The sequence below is a fragment of the Thunnus albacares genome, chromosome 1, assembly GCF_914725855.1.
Source record: "Thunnus albacares chromosome 1, fThuAlb1.1, whole genome shotgun sequence".
Classification (NCBI taxonomy): Eukaryota; Metazoa; Chordata; class Actinopteri; order Scombriformes; family Scombridae; genus Thunnus; species Thunnus albacares.
The window spans coordinates 13,684,904-13,699,532 of NC_058106.1; the positions used below are offsets into that span (position 1 = coordinate 13,684,904).

At 41.9% G+C, this 14,629-nt stretch overlaps 1 protein-coding gene across 5 annotated transcripts in view; it reads right to left on the reverse strand.

Annotated features, from left to right (window-relative positions):
- Positions 1-14,002, reverse strand: part of LOC122971272 (protein unc-13 homolog C) — a 114,722-nt gene extending 100,720 nt beyond the window's left edge. For all 5 annotated transcript variants that reach the window (XM_044338037.1, XM_044338197.1, XM_044337960.1 and 2 more), the window contains exons 1-2: positions 13,471-14,002; positions 2,010-6,273 (exon numbers count right to left, since the gene is read on the reverse strand). In XM_044338037.1, coding sequence (XP_044193972.1) covers positions 2,010-6,075 — 4,066 coding nt within the window. In that variant the 5' untranslated portion in view covers positions 6,076-6,273; positions 13,471-14,002. The remainder of the gene's footprint in view (positions 1-2,009; positions 6,274-13,470) is intronic.
- Between the last annotated feature and the right edge of the window lie 627 nt (positions 14,003-14,629).

The window sequence follows — 14,629 nt, forward strand, 5'->3', positions numbered from 1 at the left end:
AGAGAGAGAGGGTGAGTAAGCTGACAGCGCAGGCGACAGAGAGAGTGCTGGTAAGGAGAGACAGTGGTGGAAAGCTTTCTCTGAGAGGGAGAAAACCCGTGAATGACAGAAATACAATGTTATTTCCTGACTGTTTCACGTTTTAAAGCACAAATAAACAACCATCAAACACTCAAAAGATGAACTGTGGAGACAGATGCTCTTAGTTTCTGTTTCATTTTCCTCCTCTGCATTTCTTCTTTTCATTCATTCATTACATCCAACAAAAGCAGTAAATACAAAGAACAGGACAAATCTGTGTTGTTTTTTCCTCATGTGTGAATGTTGTGTTTCAAGCACAGCAGCTGAGAGTGTGTGCACGTGAGAGAGAGAGAGAGGTGGAGCGAGGAGAGGGAGTGGTGGAAAACTTTCTCTGCAACAGAAAGCCTGTGAATGAAATAAATGGCTGACCAATCAGTGGTCTGCAGTGTTTTCACGTCACCTTTAAGTATCAGCTCAGCTCAAGAGAAGTTTTTACACATGGCATGCTCTAAAAAGAGACAAGTAGACAGCGAAAACACAGCTTTTAATCAAGAATGGGCAGACTCTTAGACTACTTCCCACAGGCAGTTCAAAACCAATATGTCTGATATAAGCACAAAGCTTTTGAGCAAATAAACCCACTCAAATGATCTGAACTGAAGCCAGAGAAAATAAACAATCTAAGAGCCCAATATGATCGATCCACTTTGAGGATGCACATTTTTTCAAAAGCTGTAAATGCAGCCCTCATTATACTTAAATTGAGAAAAGATTCACAAGTACAGTACTTAACATCTGTGTAGAATGTTAGTTTCTTTCCTGTTGTTGGTGTGTATACTCATTCACACCTCACATCAACAGTATTAATTTTTCTGTGTTAAAGCAGCAGTACCGGAGGCCAAGCAATCAGCCCGTTCCAAACAGGCACGTTTTGAACAGGCATTGCACTAGTTATGAAGAATTGATGGTAGGTCTGGAGGCCAGCCCTACTGTAGCTTTGAAGGTCTATTAAATTTTGATGATAAATGATAAACCTCCAGAAAACAAGTTTGACAATCTTATCAGTTGAGCCACAGTCCACTAAAAGAGAATTTAGTACTGCTCTATGGGAATACAAACACAAAGTCAGTGCCCATACTAACACTGCCCTCCACCTTCAGAGAGAATCCCATCTTCGGTCTTTCAACTCAAAATCAATCACCAATTCCAAGAGACATCCATAAGCTGATCAAAGTCTGGGGTTCCCATAAATCCAGTCTGGGGTTCCCATAAATCCATCTGATTTTTCAAGCCTTAGGCTTGTCTCAAACACATAAATGAATGTTCAAACTGCCACTAACAACACAGAGGACCTGCTGCTGGATGTTTAGGATTAACAGACCATACCACTGGTTTTGTATGTTTTAGAGCAACTAAATATTGTGCATAAATTTTACATTGCTTACCATTTTACAAATCATACTAATACTTTATTGATTTATTATTTTTTCAATTGGTTAATATTAATTTAATATGGTATGAAAATAAACATGCAGAAACTTCAGACTTGTTAGGCATAGGCATTTGATCACATTAAACATTTTTGCTGTAACTTTTATTTATGTATTATTGTCATCTTTTTATACTTTTGCCAGTGTTACTTACCATGTGTGGTAGTGTAGCTGGAACCATTTGACAAATTTCCTTGTTGCTATGGTCAAGGATGCTCCAACATTTGAGACTTACATGTTGATGACTGTACCATCTCAGTGACACTGTAAATTTGCATTACCTTATCCTTTTCCTGATGTCAATGTTTACTTGTTGTTTATCTCATCTCTCTTTGTCAGTATCTCAAACAGTTGCAGCTGAGATGTTAGCTTACTTATATTAATATTAATAGTTACTGTTATTTATATATATGATAGAAAAACACATTGTTATGACCTCCCATGTATCGCCAAAGTAAAATGACACCATGAAAAACATTAAGGAGTAAAAAGTCATACCCCCTGCCAGGATCTGCTGCTCCAGCTCAGCCATCTGTTTCCTGTAGGCCCTCAAAGCTGCTTCCTTGAATGTGGGTCGCACACGCTTCTTGGTTGGGGCTTCTATGGGCTTCTCCTCAGGAACATTTTTGTTTTCATCCTCCTGCTGTTGGCCCACTTTTTCAGACACCTCAGCAGCCTCCTCTATTATCTCCTCAACCTCTTCCAACTCCTCATCACCCTCCTCCATCTCCTCTGTCACATCATTGTCCTCAGTCTCGTCTGGTTCTTCTACATCCACATACTCCACCATTGCATCATATTCAGCAGTGTCCTCAGTCAGATGGGTTTCATAATCCTCACTGTACTCTTCATCATACTGTTCATCCAAACTGCAATCATACTCCAGAACACATGCCTCTTTACTTGTCTCATAGTCTTCCGTGGCATCAAAATCTTGAGAGGCCTCAAAATCCTGAGAGACATCATTGTCTTGAGAGGCATCAATGTCATCGGAAACATCATAGTCCTGAGAAGCCTCACACTCCTGCACAGGCTCCTCTGTCTCCACTGTATCGTTAGCATTAGTCTTGTTCTCTAAATTAGCCAGTACCTGCTCCATAACTTCAACATAGTGAGTCTCATTGTCTACAGATTGTTCCCCAGCTTCCGCCTCTGCACCTGTTTTCTCCTCCTCTGCCTTGTAGAAGACAGGTTCTGTGTAGACATCAGAGTCTATGGTAGTGCTGGAGTTATTTGCAGTTGAGGTGGACAGGGTGCGGAAACGCCCCATAAATGAGGAAGAGGAGTTGGAGGGCTCCTCAGGGGGAGCAGGGGTATTCTGAGAACCAGACTTCCAAACAACCTCCAGAGCTGACTTAGCCCTTTGCAGTGTAGATCCAAAGCCAAAACCAAAGGACTTCTCACTGAGATCTATGCTGAGCCTGCTGCTCCAAGACTTTGGCACCTCCTCCACCTTCTCTGTTCGAATCTCACTCTGACTACGGTACATAGATGAAGACTTACTCTGGGTCTGATGAAAGCTATGATTGACATCCAGCTCGGGGAATTTTTCTTTAGGAAGTGTTTTGGAGCCTTCCTTAGGGGCATCTTTAGAGGCCACTTTAGATGCTTCTGTTGGGGTTGCTTTAGGTGTCTCTTTGGGGGACACCTTAGGACTCTCTTTAGGGGCTACCTTCGGGGCTTCTTTAGGTGGAATCTTAGAAGAACCTTCTTTAGAGGTTACTTTACTAGTCTCTTTAGGTGCTACTTTAGGCATCTCTTTTGGGACCTCTTTTGGTGGTAGTTTTACAGCTTCTTTGGTAACCTCTTTAGCAACTTTCAGACCTTCTTTAGATGCAACTTGTGTGGGTTCTTTAGCATTGACCTTAGGGGACTCTTTAGGGGATTCTTTAGGGGACTCTTTAGGGGTTGAGACAGGGCTCTCAAGTGGGGTTAATTTAGGGCTTTCTTTTGGTGATTCTTTAGGACTTTCTTTAGGAGTCATTATCTGGTTATCTTTTGGGGTTGCTTTAGGAGTGACTTTAATAGCCTCACAAGGAATTACCTTAGATGTCACTTTAGATACTTCTTTAATGATGGGCTTTGTGGCATCTTTAGGTGTTAGTTTTGGACTATCTTTAGGGATGGCTTGAGAGGATTCTTTAGCTGCTGATTTCTGAAGCTCTTTAGGTGACTCTTTAGGAGCTGCTTTAGAAGTTACTTTAGGTGAAACTTTAGCAGACACCTTAGGACTTTCCTTTGCCAATATTTTGGCAGGTTCCTCTTTTGGAACCAATTTAGTTTGTTTGTGTGTCACTTTAGTGGTAGCTTTAGTGGCATCTTTAGAGGATACTTTCATGCTTTCTTTTGTGATCACCTTAGACCCTTCTTTAGACTGCCGAACAGATGTCTTGATGACAGGCTCCCGTTCTGTGATGGGAGGAATGATATGTGTGGTTATAGGTGGTAGGGAAGATTCTCTATCAAGCATCATGAACTCTTCATCCCCTTCAAATTGTAAATCAACCTCTTGGCATTTAGTGATGTTCTCTGGAAAACCAGGGATGGTTGATGGGTCAAAAGGACTGCTAACCTCTATGGAGACTTCCAACCCAGAGTCAGCACCTTGCTCCAGATGATGCCAGTCTTTCCAGGGTGATAGGTCACCTTGCAGAGAGAGCTGGGAGCCACTGTAGTGGCTTCTGTCCCCAGACATGCAGACAAGTCCATTGCTTACCCCACTGTCAATAGTTTCTGTAGTCTCAACCTCATTGTGTTCATAGGGTTGATTCTCATGGCCGAGTGGATGACTAGGGCTAGCATACCAGGAGGAGGCCATGTCCTCTTGTTTTCTCTGCCACAATTCCTGATCTGAGGAGGACAGCAGCGAGCAGCCATTAGCCCGTGTAAAGTATTGACTCTCTGAGAAGTCTTCCGAGTATGACTGGCAAAGTTTTGAGCAGTCAGACTCAGAGCGGCTGAGTTTAGGGGTGGAATAGTCACTCTGGGAAAGCCAACCAGGGGTCAAATCAGAGTAGTAAGCCTTTCCATGCTTATCTGGGTCATAGTAAGAGTCATCAGCATAGTGAACTGTGCCTGAGTAGCCTGCCTCCTCTCCTGACCGGCTATGGTCATGGGATCGCCTCTTCTCTGATTTGCTCTTGTGGACAGGCTTTGAAATTACCATTGCATATTTATTTCTGCTTAATTCATCTAGTTCTTTATCACTGTCCATTGAGTCCCAATCATCGCTCTCCACTACTTTATCCTTTCCTGAGACCTTTATATCCATGCTTTCATAGGTTTGTGAAGAAGACATTGTTTTGTCTTTTCTCTCCTTTCCATCATGAGTTAAGCTATCAGTAGAAACTGTAATACCAGTTCCTTTAAGTTTATAACATTTTTTCAAGACTAAATCCCTATCTTGTGTTGTTGCAAAAATAACAATAATAGGGCGAGGTTTTGCATTAGAACATTCTCTTTGTTGCCCTAACCTATGAGCAAGCTCAATTTTAATAGTTTTCTGGGCATCAATGAAACCCATTTTGTCTTTTAGTATTTTATATATTAGACTCTCTGTTTTCTCTGACCTTTCTTCAGGAACATTGATGAACCGCAAGGTTGAATTATTGGCCTGATGGCTAATTTGTTTTATATAGTCATGGATATCACGTGTTTCCCTTCTAGACTGGACAAATCCTGAGCGAAGCTGCTCAATCTCACTCTGAACTACTTCCACACTGCTAGAGATCTCATCAATGGAGCTCTTTAGGGCATTTACATGGCCACGCAGCTCAGACAGTTCTGTCTCTATCTGGCTGATCCCCTGAAGCTCCTTGAAGATCATCTCCATAACATCCTGTGTTTGACTGATGCAGCCTGTGGAGGAGGAGCCAGGCTCCAGGGTTGAGCTCTTTTGCTGCCGTCCAGCACGATCCAAGGACTTGCTCCGGATGCCCAGTGTTTTCCTCCAATTGCTCACCTCGGAGTCTGAGGAGACACATTCCTGACTCTTCTTCCATTTTCTTAACTTGCGTAGAGCACCCAGCCGAAGTGTGTGCAGACTGGAGCGTTCCACTCGTTCTCCCTCAGAACTGCCATCAGAGGGAGCCAAACTGATGAGGCTCTTCCTGTTTCGTCTTACTGGCATAGTGTGGGATTTATGCTCATCCAGTCTCCGGACAGGTTTTGTCTCACTCAAAGAGTCAGAGTAGCTACTATCAATCGAAAGAACCTCAGGAAAGATACTTTCATTATTATTCAAAAAAAGAGAGTTTTTTGGGAGTCCATTTGCTATAGCCACACGATAACTAAAAGTGGGTGAAAGAGACGAGCAGTCGTTCTTTCCGTCGTCTTCTTCAAGTGATATGTTACGTGCCGAAGAGCATTTGGAAATCTTTTTAACTGTAGTCTTCAGTGTGGTAGAAAGAGTTAGATTGTGTGCTTGCAAATCAGTGGTCAATTTGGGCTCTTTATTTTCGCTTCTCTCTTTCTTCTTTATTGGGTTTGCCAATTTCTTTGTAAACATTCCTTTGCAAATCTTTTCAAAGTAGGATGATATAGTCTTGATTAGATCAGAAACCATGGATGGCAATCCTGTAGACTGTTTATTGTCATCTAGTGGAGGAGAAGTTGGCTGGGAATACAGCGGTGGTGAGCCAAGCACTATCAACCTGTGCTTGACAGTGGGAGCCCAGCTCACAATCACTAAAACTGCAGTCCACGTCAAGGCTCACTAATGATTTTAAATCCAATGGCCTTTCTCCAGAAAAGGAACATCTCTCTGAAAGACAAAAAAAAGAATATTTACTTACAATTTGAATACAGATTCCTTGATCACACTTAAATTGTAAGCACAACAAGCAGGAAGGAAGAAAGAATAGAAAGTTATCAATTCACAGTCAACAAGACAGTGCTTATTATAAAATCCCTAACACAAATAATGTATAAAATCTTTCACTGAGAAATCTAGAAACCCAATTCATTCACCCAACCCAATTAATTTTAACATTCAAAGTAAAGACCATTGACCATTTTGTTATTGATTTGGGGGTGGAACGTCTCAAGCTGTATGGGGATCACTTGCATGTGCATATGACTGTATGTGCATTCATGTATGTGTATGTGTCAGTCAAGGTCAATAGACCCACACGCTAAATTGATGTATCAATCTTCTACAGCAAGATATAGTTATTCTAATTGTTCAATGCTTTCAGACAGGAGGTCTAAAGTACACAGGGAGTATCAAACTAAAGCATGATCATAGTTCAACAGTGTGTTAATGATATAATCAAATAACTAAATATCTAGTTTGATGAAAAATGCTGAATATTTGGTATTAATACAGGGGCTGAACTAAGTAGTTCTCCCCCTCATTTTCAAAACATCGAAGACAAAATGTGTCAGCTATGTTCAATATATTGATTATAATGATGAGGATGATGCTGGCATCTTCACTAGTTAAAATGATGAAGTTAATGGCCTATGTTGTCATGTATTTTATGTCCCAATTAGTTGTAATTGGAATGGTCCAGCACCTGAACCATTCAGGTGTCACAATGCATATGTGCAGCAGACTATATATTTTACAGAGAGGATAAAATGGCCATCATAGGCTCGTGGAAAATAGGCCAGAGACTTATTGAGCCATGCTGCATAGTGTTAAACCTTGAACAGCTTGGAGTGACTGTGAGAGGTGTGTGTTTTCTATAGAGTGAAACTGGCCAACTGAGTCGAAAGAGGGATGTTTGTTGTCCAGAGGATCTGACAGCTGCTCCACATTAGTTCTGGGGCTTAGCGCTTGATGTGTCTACAGTCTCATGACCACAGAGACATGCTCACTTCAAATGAGCTGTGAAACACAGCATCACAGTTAGCTTTTATTGCCCTGCTCTGAAGAAGGACCAGGCATTAATAAATACGGCTTGAGGCTAGGTTGTCAGCATAGAGGTTTTCCTGCCAGCACTGTATGATGGAATGAATCCAGGAGCTTGAGTTTTTGTTAACTTCATGGGATAAGGTTTCAGGCAGGCCTGGGGCAGGAACACATATTCATTATATGTAAAGATCTTGCTCTTTTGTATCCATTTCATTGGGTGAGCTGTAGCTTACCAACTGCAGCTACAGTAATAAAGTACTTTAACCAAAGTTGTCATTCTGTCAAAAGTAAATTAAAATTCCTTCAGAATTCTGTCCCAAAACTGCCCTGATATCATCACAGGTCACTATGGAAAAAGCAGAGTCAAAATGAGTCATTAGAAAATGTAATGAAAACAGGATGCGATGTAGAGCGATGACTTTATATTTTATAGTATATTTTATGGTATGAGGAGGTTCATGACTCAGCTTTCTTGGAGACTGGCGTAAAGCCAATAGCAGCCTTTTTCAACTGATGGGTCATGACCCAAAACTGCCCCCCCCCCCCCCATAAATAACAGACAGACATATACATCAGATATTGTTTAAATATGTTGTGACATTGCCTCAACTACTTTCAGCAACAGTCTCAGGTTGGCTTCTGATTTTCAAACCTATATTTGCATGAAAAAACTGAGAAGTGCCACAGTAGGGTTAAATGCCTTGCTCAGGGGCACCTTTATTTGTTAGAGAAGGAAAGGATTACTCCACTTGGTTTCTGTGTTATTATGAATTTTTCTTGTCAGTGCTAAGCTATCCAACTAAAACCACTCCTCAAGGATTATAGTTTATAATGTAAAGCTCCTGCACACCTATAGTAGGCCTACACCCATACCAGCATTTTCAGTTATGCTGCCTGATTAGACCTCTTCTCAGTACTGCATGGGCTTGTACAACTTGTACATGCTTGATTGACATCTCCTTCCTGTTAGTTTTGCTGCACCTGAGGGCGGGATTATTTACACCATTATCATATTTATTAATAAATAGATTTTGGTTATATCACATTATTACCATTATATCTCCACCCAATTTCAACCTGAGAAGATGTCTTGTCAGTCAGAATAATCAAAAACAGCCTACCAAAATACTCACTTATTTCACATATTTCGGTATGGGTATTTAAACGAAACAGGACCTTTGGTCAATAAAGCAAAATTAGAACCACATTTCTCTGAAAAACAGGGTAACATTCTTAAAGAAGCTCCTGAGCTTGGAGAAAAAACTTGGTTTGGACAGTGGTGGATATAAGTCAAATACTAATATCAGCTTTTCTGCTTATACTCTACTGCTGCTACCACTCTAATTTGCAGATAATATTGGATGAGAAGAGAAGGAGAAAGAGAGGGGTTGCAAGCACAGATCTTGAACCATGCTGATTGGGGTGGTGCCCATTGGCAACCCAAGCGCAAAAGGTCTCAAGCTATATGGATATGACTAAAAACACCAGTGTTTCCCCTATAATTGTACAGGCCTGGTAGGCCATCGGGCCAACAAGAATCCCCATCAGTCCAAAAAAATCTTTTTTTGAATGCCAAAAATAACGCCAAATATCCATTCATTCAGATATCAATAATCAATAGTGTTTGGGAGCCTCTGTACAACACTGTTCCGAAACGTGAGTCAACCTCTCTGTCGTTGCCTGGGAAACTCTTGATGTGATGCGAGTGCAACTGCTATCAGAGTCCCTTTAAATTACTGCAGAGTGCCTAAAAAGAGAAAAAGCTATAACGCGGGTAACGGACAAACAAATATATCAACATTTTTCTCCAAAACTCTGAAGTCAAGTAAAAATAAAGATGGGGAAGAAGTGAGAGGGGCAGCTTATTTTATGCAATAAATACAGCTTATTAAGTCATCCTCTCCTTGTGACCACTTTAAGTCTTGAATATACCAAGCAAACAAAAATTTGAATGCAAATATAAATTGCAGACCGCCTGCTGCGCCACCTGACTGAAGCTGACCGCGCGAATATGCCATCCCGTGTGCCTCGTCCCGTTAGGGTTTTTTCGGTCCGTACCACCAGGCCTGAAAAAAATTCTAGGGGAAACACTGAACACTGTTGAAAATCAGTGCTGGCTGCAGGAAGCCTATTGTAAAACAAACCACAAAGGTGTTTTCAATTACTCCGGCTGATAAGATTCTCCTCTGGTTGAAGTTGAGAGGCACTATGCTGGGAATTAAGTGCTATTATGAAACACAACATACTAATAAGAATGATAACAGTGTAAGTTGTCTCACCCTAACAGCTGTAACAAAATGCCAATCAAGTGTAGTCTGTACATGTTCACAAGTCCTCAAGAGAAGTGAAAAGAATCCTAGTGAATGGGCTGTGGATGTGTCAGGGCTTTGAGAATGAATGAAGAAACAAGATGACCCAGAGGTGACTCAGCTTCTCATCACTAATGGCAGTTAAAATAGATCAGTCAGAGCCTTGGATTTGAATGGCATGCTGGAGGCTTTTTCCCAGAGGAAGGCAAGGAAAAAGCATCTCATTTAAGGAAAAGCAGGTAACACTATCATGTGCATGTCAATGGCTATCAAAGGTTTAATGTGTTGTGCAACAGAATGTCAGGCTCGGTGCTTTGCCGATTGATAAGTGTTGTGACTATACAGAGTTTCATGAGTTATTAAAAATAACAAAGACAGGAAAATTAATATCATACACTCGTGAGATGCACCATTTAATTATAATTGGAAAACAAGTTTTTATTTATAATCAGTCAATCTGAAATTAGTGTTTTCTTTTCCCGTTCAGTGATTTCTTATACTGTAGCATGCAGAAAGAAATTCCAAAAATGAGTGTAATAAATGAATATATTTATTATCTGCACCCTTAAATAATACAATATAATGAGCAGAATGAAATGTGGGCATACAATAAGTGAAAGAGAGAAATCATGAGTGGAATGCAGTGAATTAAAATGAACAAAATGAAATGATTTGCAGGGAATACACTACTAAATTATAAATGAGTTAGACATTTGGGTGACAGCAATAGCAGATTATAGAAACTCAATCAATCGGTTGCAAAAAAATTCCATTATTCATAGTTGGAAATGCAAAGATAAGGGATAAAAATATAAATGGTATATTGTTTAGGCTTGAATTGTGTAAAACCAGATCTTTTTATGAATATTCTCACTTTGAATAATTGGGTTGAAAACACAATGTGTACATAACTCAATTCAGTAACTCCAGCCATCGAGTCTATAAGTTTAATTCTTGGAACTGCTGATCCAAAAATTTGTATTCTCCATGTGACTCAAATGTCAAGTTTAATAAGTATTAGATTTGTATCATTTTGGAAACGGCTTCCTATTCTGCGTGGGAGGGTTGGCGGAGACAGAAATGCCTCCTTTGCTGAAAATGGGAATTTTCCAAGCTTAAGTCCAAATTTGTTTTCTGTTCAGGGTTCTGTTCATCGTTAAAAGAAAATTGATCTTGCTTTTAGGAAATTGGTTTTGCATAACATTTCAAATAATAACCCCTATCAACCCATAAAAATGAATTTGCAAAATTATGATAGCTCATTGTAGGAAGTCTATTTAACCAACACATTAATGCTTTTTTTTGTTTGTTTGTTTTTTGTTGTCGTTGTTTTGTTGAATGAGTCAACAGTCATGGATCATCATCATACAGTGCTCCTCACAAAATACACCTAACAATGAATGCTGGTTAATTTCAACCAATTACTATGAATTTGTGATGCAAATTTTTGTAATGTACTTGATGTACTGTATTGAGCAAGAGACACAATTATGGCTGACAGCGTCTGGGATATGTCACTGTTTACTGTAGCAATGACTGAAATGTCACTTATATAAAGCACTGTACTGCACTGTCTGGACAAATCACACTGAAAGAGTATTACTGTTTAATGAGTGTTGATTACCAATTAGGGAGCTGCCTTTCTCTTGACATAGCCAACATCCTGACATCTGCATGTTAAGGTTTGACAAATGAAGCATTCAGCCTCTTCCAGAGCTGGGGTTGATACGCAAATGACTTGATAATGCCCACGAGGTATCGCCTGTATCGTCCCATTAGAGCGTAATGATGCAAGAATTAGGAGAAAAGGATGACAGATAATAGATCACCTTTTCCCACTCATCTTCATTTTATCAGTTTGACCAGAAAGACATGGCTCTGTGAGCAGGCTCAGCAGCTAATGTTCCACAAATGAAATGATACCATTTACTCAGAGCCATCATGACTAGTGCATACAAAATGAGATTACGTTAAGTTATCAACATCTACAGTATCTTCTCTATTATGCATCCTTACTGCAGTTTGTAGCATAATATAAGCAGATATGGGCTAATAGAACTCCTTCTGTAGCATGTACGCAGAGATAGATGGACTATTAGTTTTTTATATAAGATGGCTCATAAGTAATATACACAGGTAGGTAACTTAATAAGTAGCATGTGCTCGCTCATACACACACCATCAACCATAAAAGAAGGCCCTGTCCGGTATCTATAATTGAGTTTATTGGTCCATAATACAATTAGGTTTTAGATATATATTATGACATGTTCAAGTATGTTATATGTTCCATATGCCTGTGAAATACATGACTATGCCTTCACCAGCCTGTGGCACCGCTCCTTCCAGCCTATACAATGCCAGTGTTCTGCGCCTTTGAGCAAGGCACTGTGTGACTGTATTTAACTTATTCATCAACCGCATGTCTAGCATGTCACAAAATACAGGTTATCCTTGATCATCTTGCATGATCAGATAGGAGCGCTGAAAAATGAGTTGCCTGCTACTGTGACAAAAGAAATTCTGGGAATTCCTGTGGTCCTGAGGTATAGCGCCCCTCCCATTTGTGAGTCAGACTAGAGAAACCTCCAGAGAAAGGGGAGCACCTCAGCCACACCCACTCCCTCTGCTCTGAGGCACTGCTACCCCAGGCCCTGCATTAATGTCCAGGGACCTATTTCCCCCTTTTTTCCTAATGCATCTGATTAGCAGAGCACTCTGAAACACTCCATTTCTCACAGCCTTACAATCTCTGCCACTCTCCTTTAATGAAAATGAGTGTCAGTTGGAGGCATGCTAACCTATTTCTCACAATAGTACAATCTGCTCTTTTCTCCTGATGAAAACGCAAGTATGCCAATTTAAGATTATTATGCTGCAACCAATTACACTACATGCTGTGATGTGCTGCTCATTCTCATATTCTGTATGAGATGCAGGACTGCAAACCTTTAGAAACGGATACATATAGATGAGAGATGCTCATGTGTTGCGTCATGTCTCCAGAACACATGATTATGGATTATGGCCGAGTGTGGATTAGTGTACGTGGGTGAGTGCCTGTGCCTCTGTGTGTGCAGCCCTGCATGCACACACATGTCAGCCATGCATGCCTCCGTGCATGATTGTTTTTAAGCATGCGTTTTCTGCTCTGAGAGAAGAGAGGAGCACTACGGGGAGGGGGGGGGGGGTGTTTGAGCGTGTGAGGGTGTGTGCATCCTCAGATCATATTGCCCTCACGCCCATCCTCAGCTACATTCTGCCTCCCTTCTCCTAACCTGTGTATTTCCCAACAGTGAAATATCTGCCTGCAGCCCTCGGAAACCAGCCAACATCACAACAGATTGTCTCCCCTCATAAATCAAATTGTTACCGTTTCTTTGGCCAGCATGACGAGAACCAGTCTCATCGCATTTGCTCAGTGTGAAACAACAGCATTGCTCTCATGCGTTCATGTTGTGCCGTTATGCATAACAACATGGGGAAAGGTGAGAATGGGAGCAATGGGACATTTGTGTTTGTATTAGATCTGATTTTTTTTTTTTAAATTAACAACAAAACCACTAAATACCATTAATACCTTTGCATTTTTGTATTATTTCACCCCAGTTACATCGACAGATGATGCCATCTCCGCATCATTCTCAAATAACGTTTCATTAATCCACTGACAGGGCCACAGAGGGAGGGGAGGGAAGCAACAAGAAGATTAAGGATGAAGTCAAACAGTCAAGATCCCCACGCCATGCAAACACGCATCCTGCTCCCAAATGGTCCACGCCGCTGCACATACCTGGTTGTGTCAAATCCCCGTGCAGGACGCCAGTGGTAGTGAGCACAGCGAGCCGTGTGGAGCCGATTCCCCGGTTTCAGCGAATGGTCGGTGCGAGCAAAGCAGCGATGCTGGGGAGGGGAGGGAGGGGACAGAGCGGCTCGGTGCGCAGCTGCCTGCTAATACCAGAGCTCACAGCATCGCTCCGCGTCCGTCAGACACCACATCCCACAGCCCTGCCTCCGCGCAGAAACACACACACACCTCTCCTCCATGCCAACCTTCTGTACCCCAGTCTCTGGCTCCTCTGCTGTGCTCCCCTGTTCGCGTTATGGGGTACCGAAAATGCTTCCTTTTAATGCCGCATGCTGCTGGCTTTTATTTGCTCAACGGTTGACACACACGCACACGCGCACACACACAAACACACAGTCACACACCCCTGCTCGTAGACCGTGTCACAGCGCGGGGTGTCTAGTCCAAAGCGGGATGCAGACAGCGCTGCTGCTGCTCCTGGCTGCCCAGACTAAGGCTCTGCTCCCCGGTTGGAGAATGTCTGTCCCTCCCCTATACAAAACTCTTCTCTCTCTGTCTCTCTCTCTCTCTCTCTCTCTCTCTCTCTCTCTCTCTCTCTCTCTCTCTCTCTCTGCTCGCTGAGAGAATTCAGCTCACACACACAAACACACAAGATGCTCCCAAAACACACACACAGGCTTGCGCGGGATGCCTTGAGTGAGAGAAGCAAAAGGAAAGGGATGGAAAGTGAATTGAGGATGACATAGTGTGTGTGTGTGTGTGTGTGTGTGGGGGGGGGGGGGGGGGTCTGTGTGTCTGTGTGTGCGTGTGACTCTTCCATTCCGATGGAAACAAGAGTGATGTAATAGGTCAATAAACCTTCAGCACCATAGACACATTGAAGTACAATGTTAGGCTACAGGGGTATTGCTTTAATTTTTCGTCAGGTTTCGTGCATGTGTCATGCACGCGCACTAGTGCTTTTGTGCGAGCGCCACGGGTTTATGGGCATGCCTGAGGGACAGAGGAACGCACTTTCATCTTTTTTCGGTCAAATACCCCCCCCCCCCCCCCCCCCCCCCCCCCCCACCACCACCACACACACACACACACACACACACACACACACCTGAGCTTCACATACAGTCACAAATCATCTAATTAC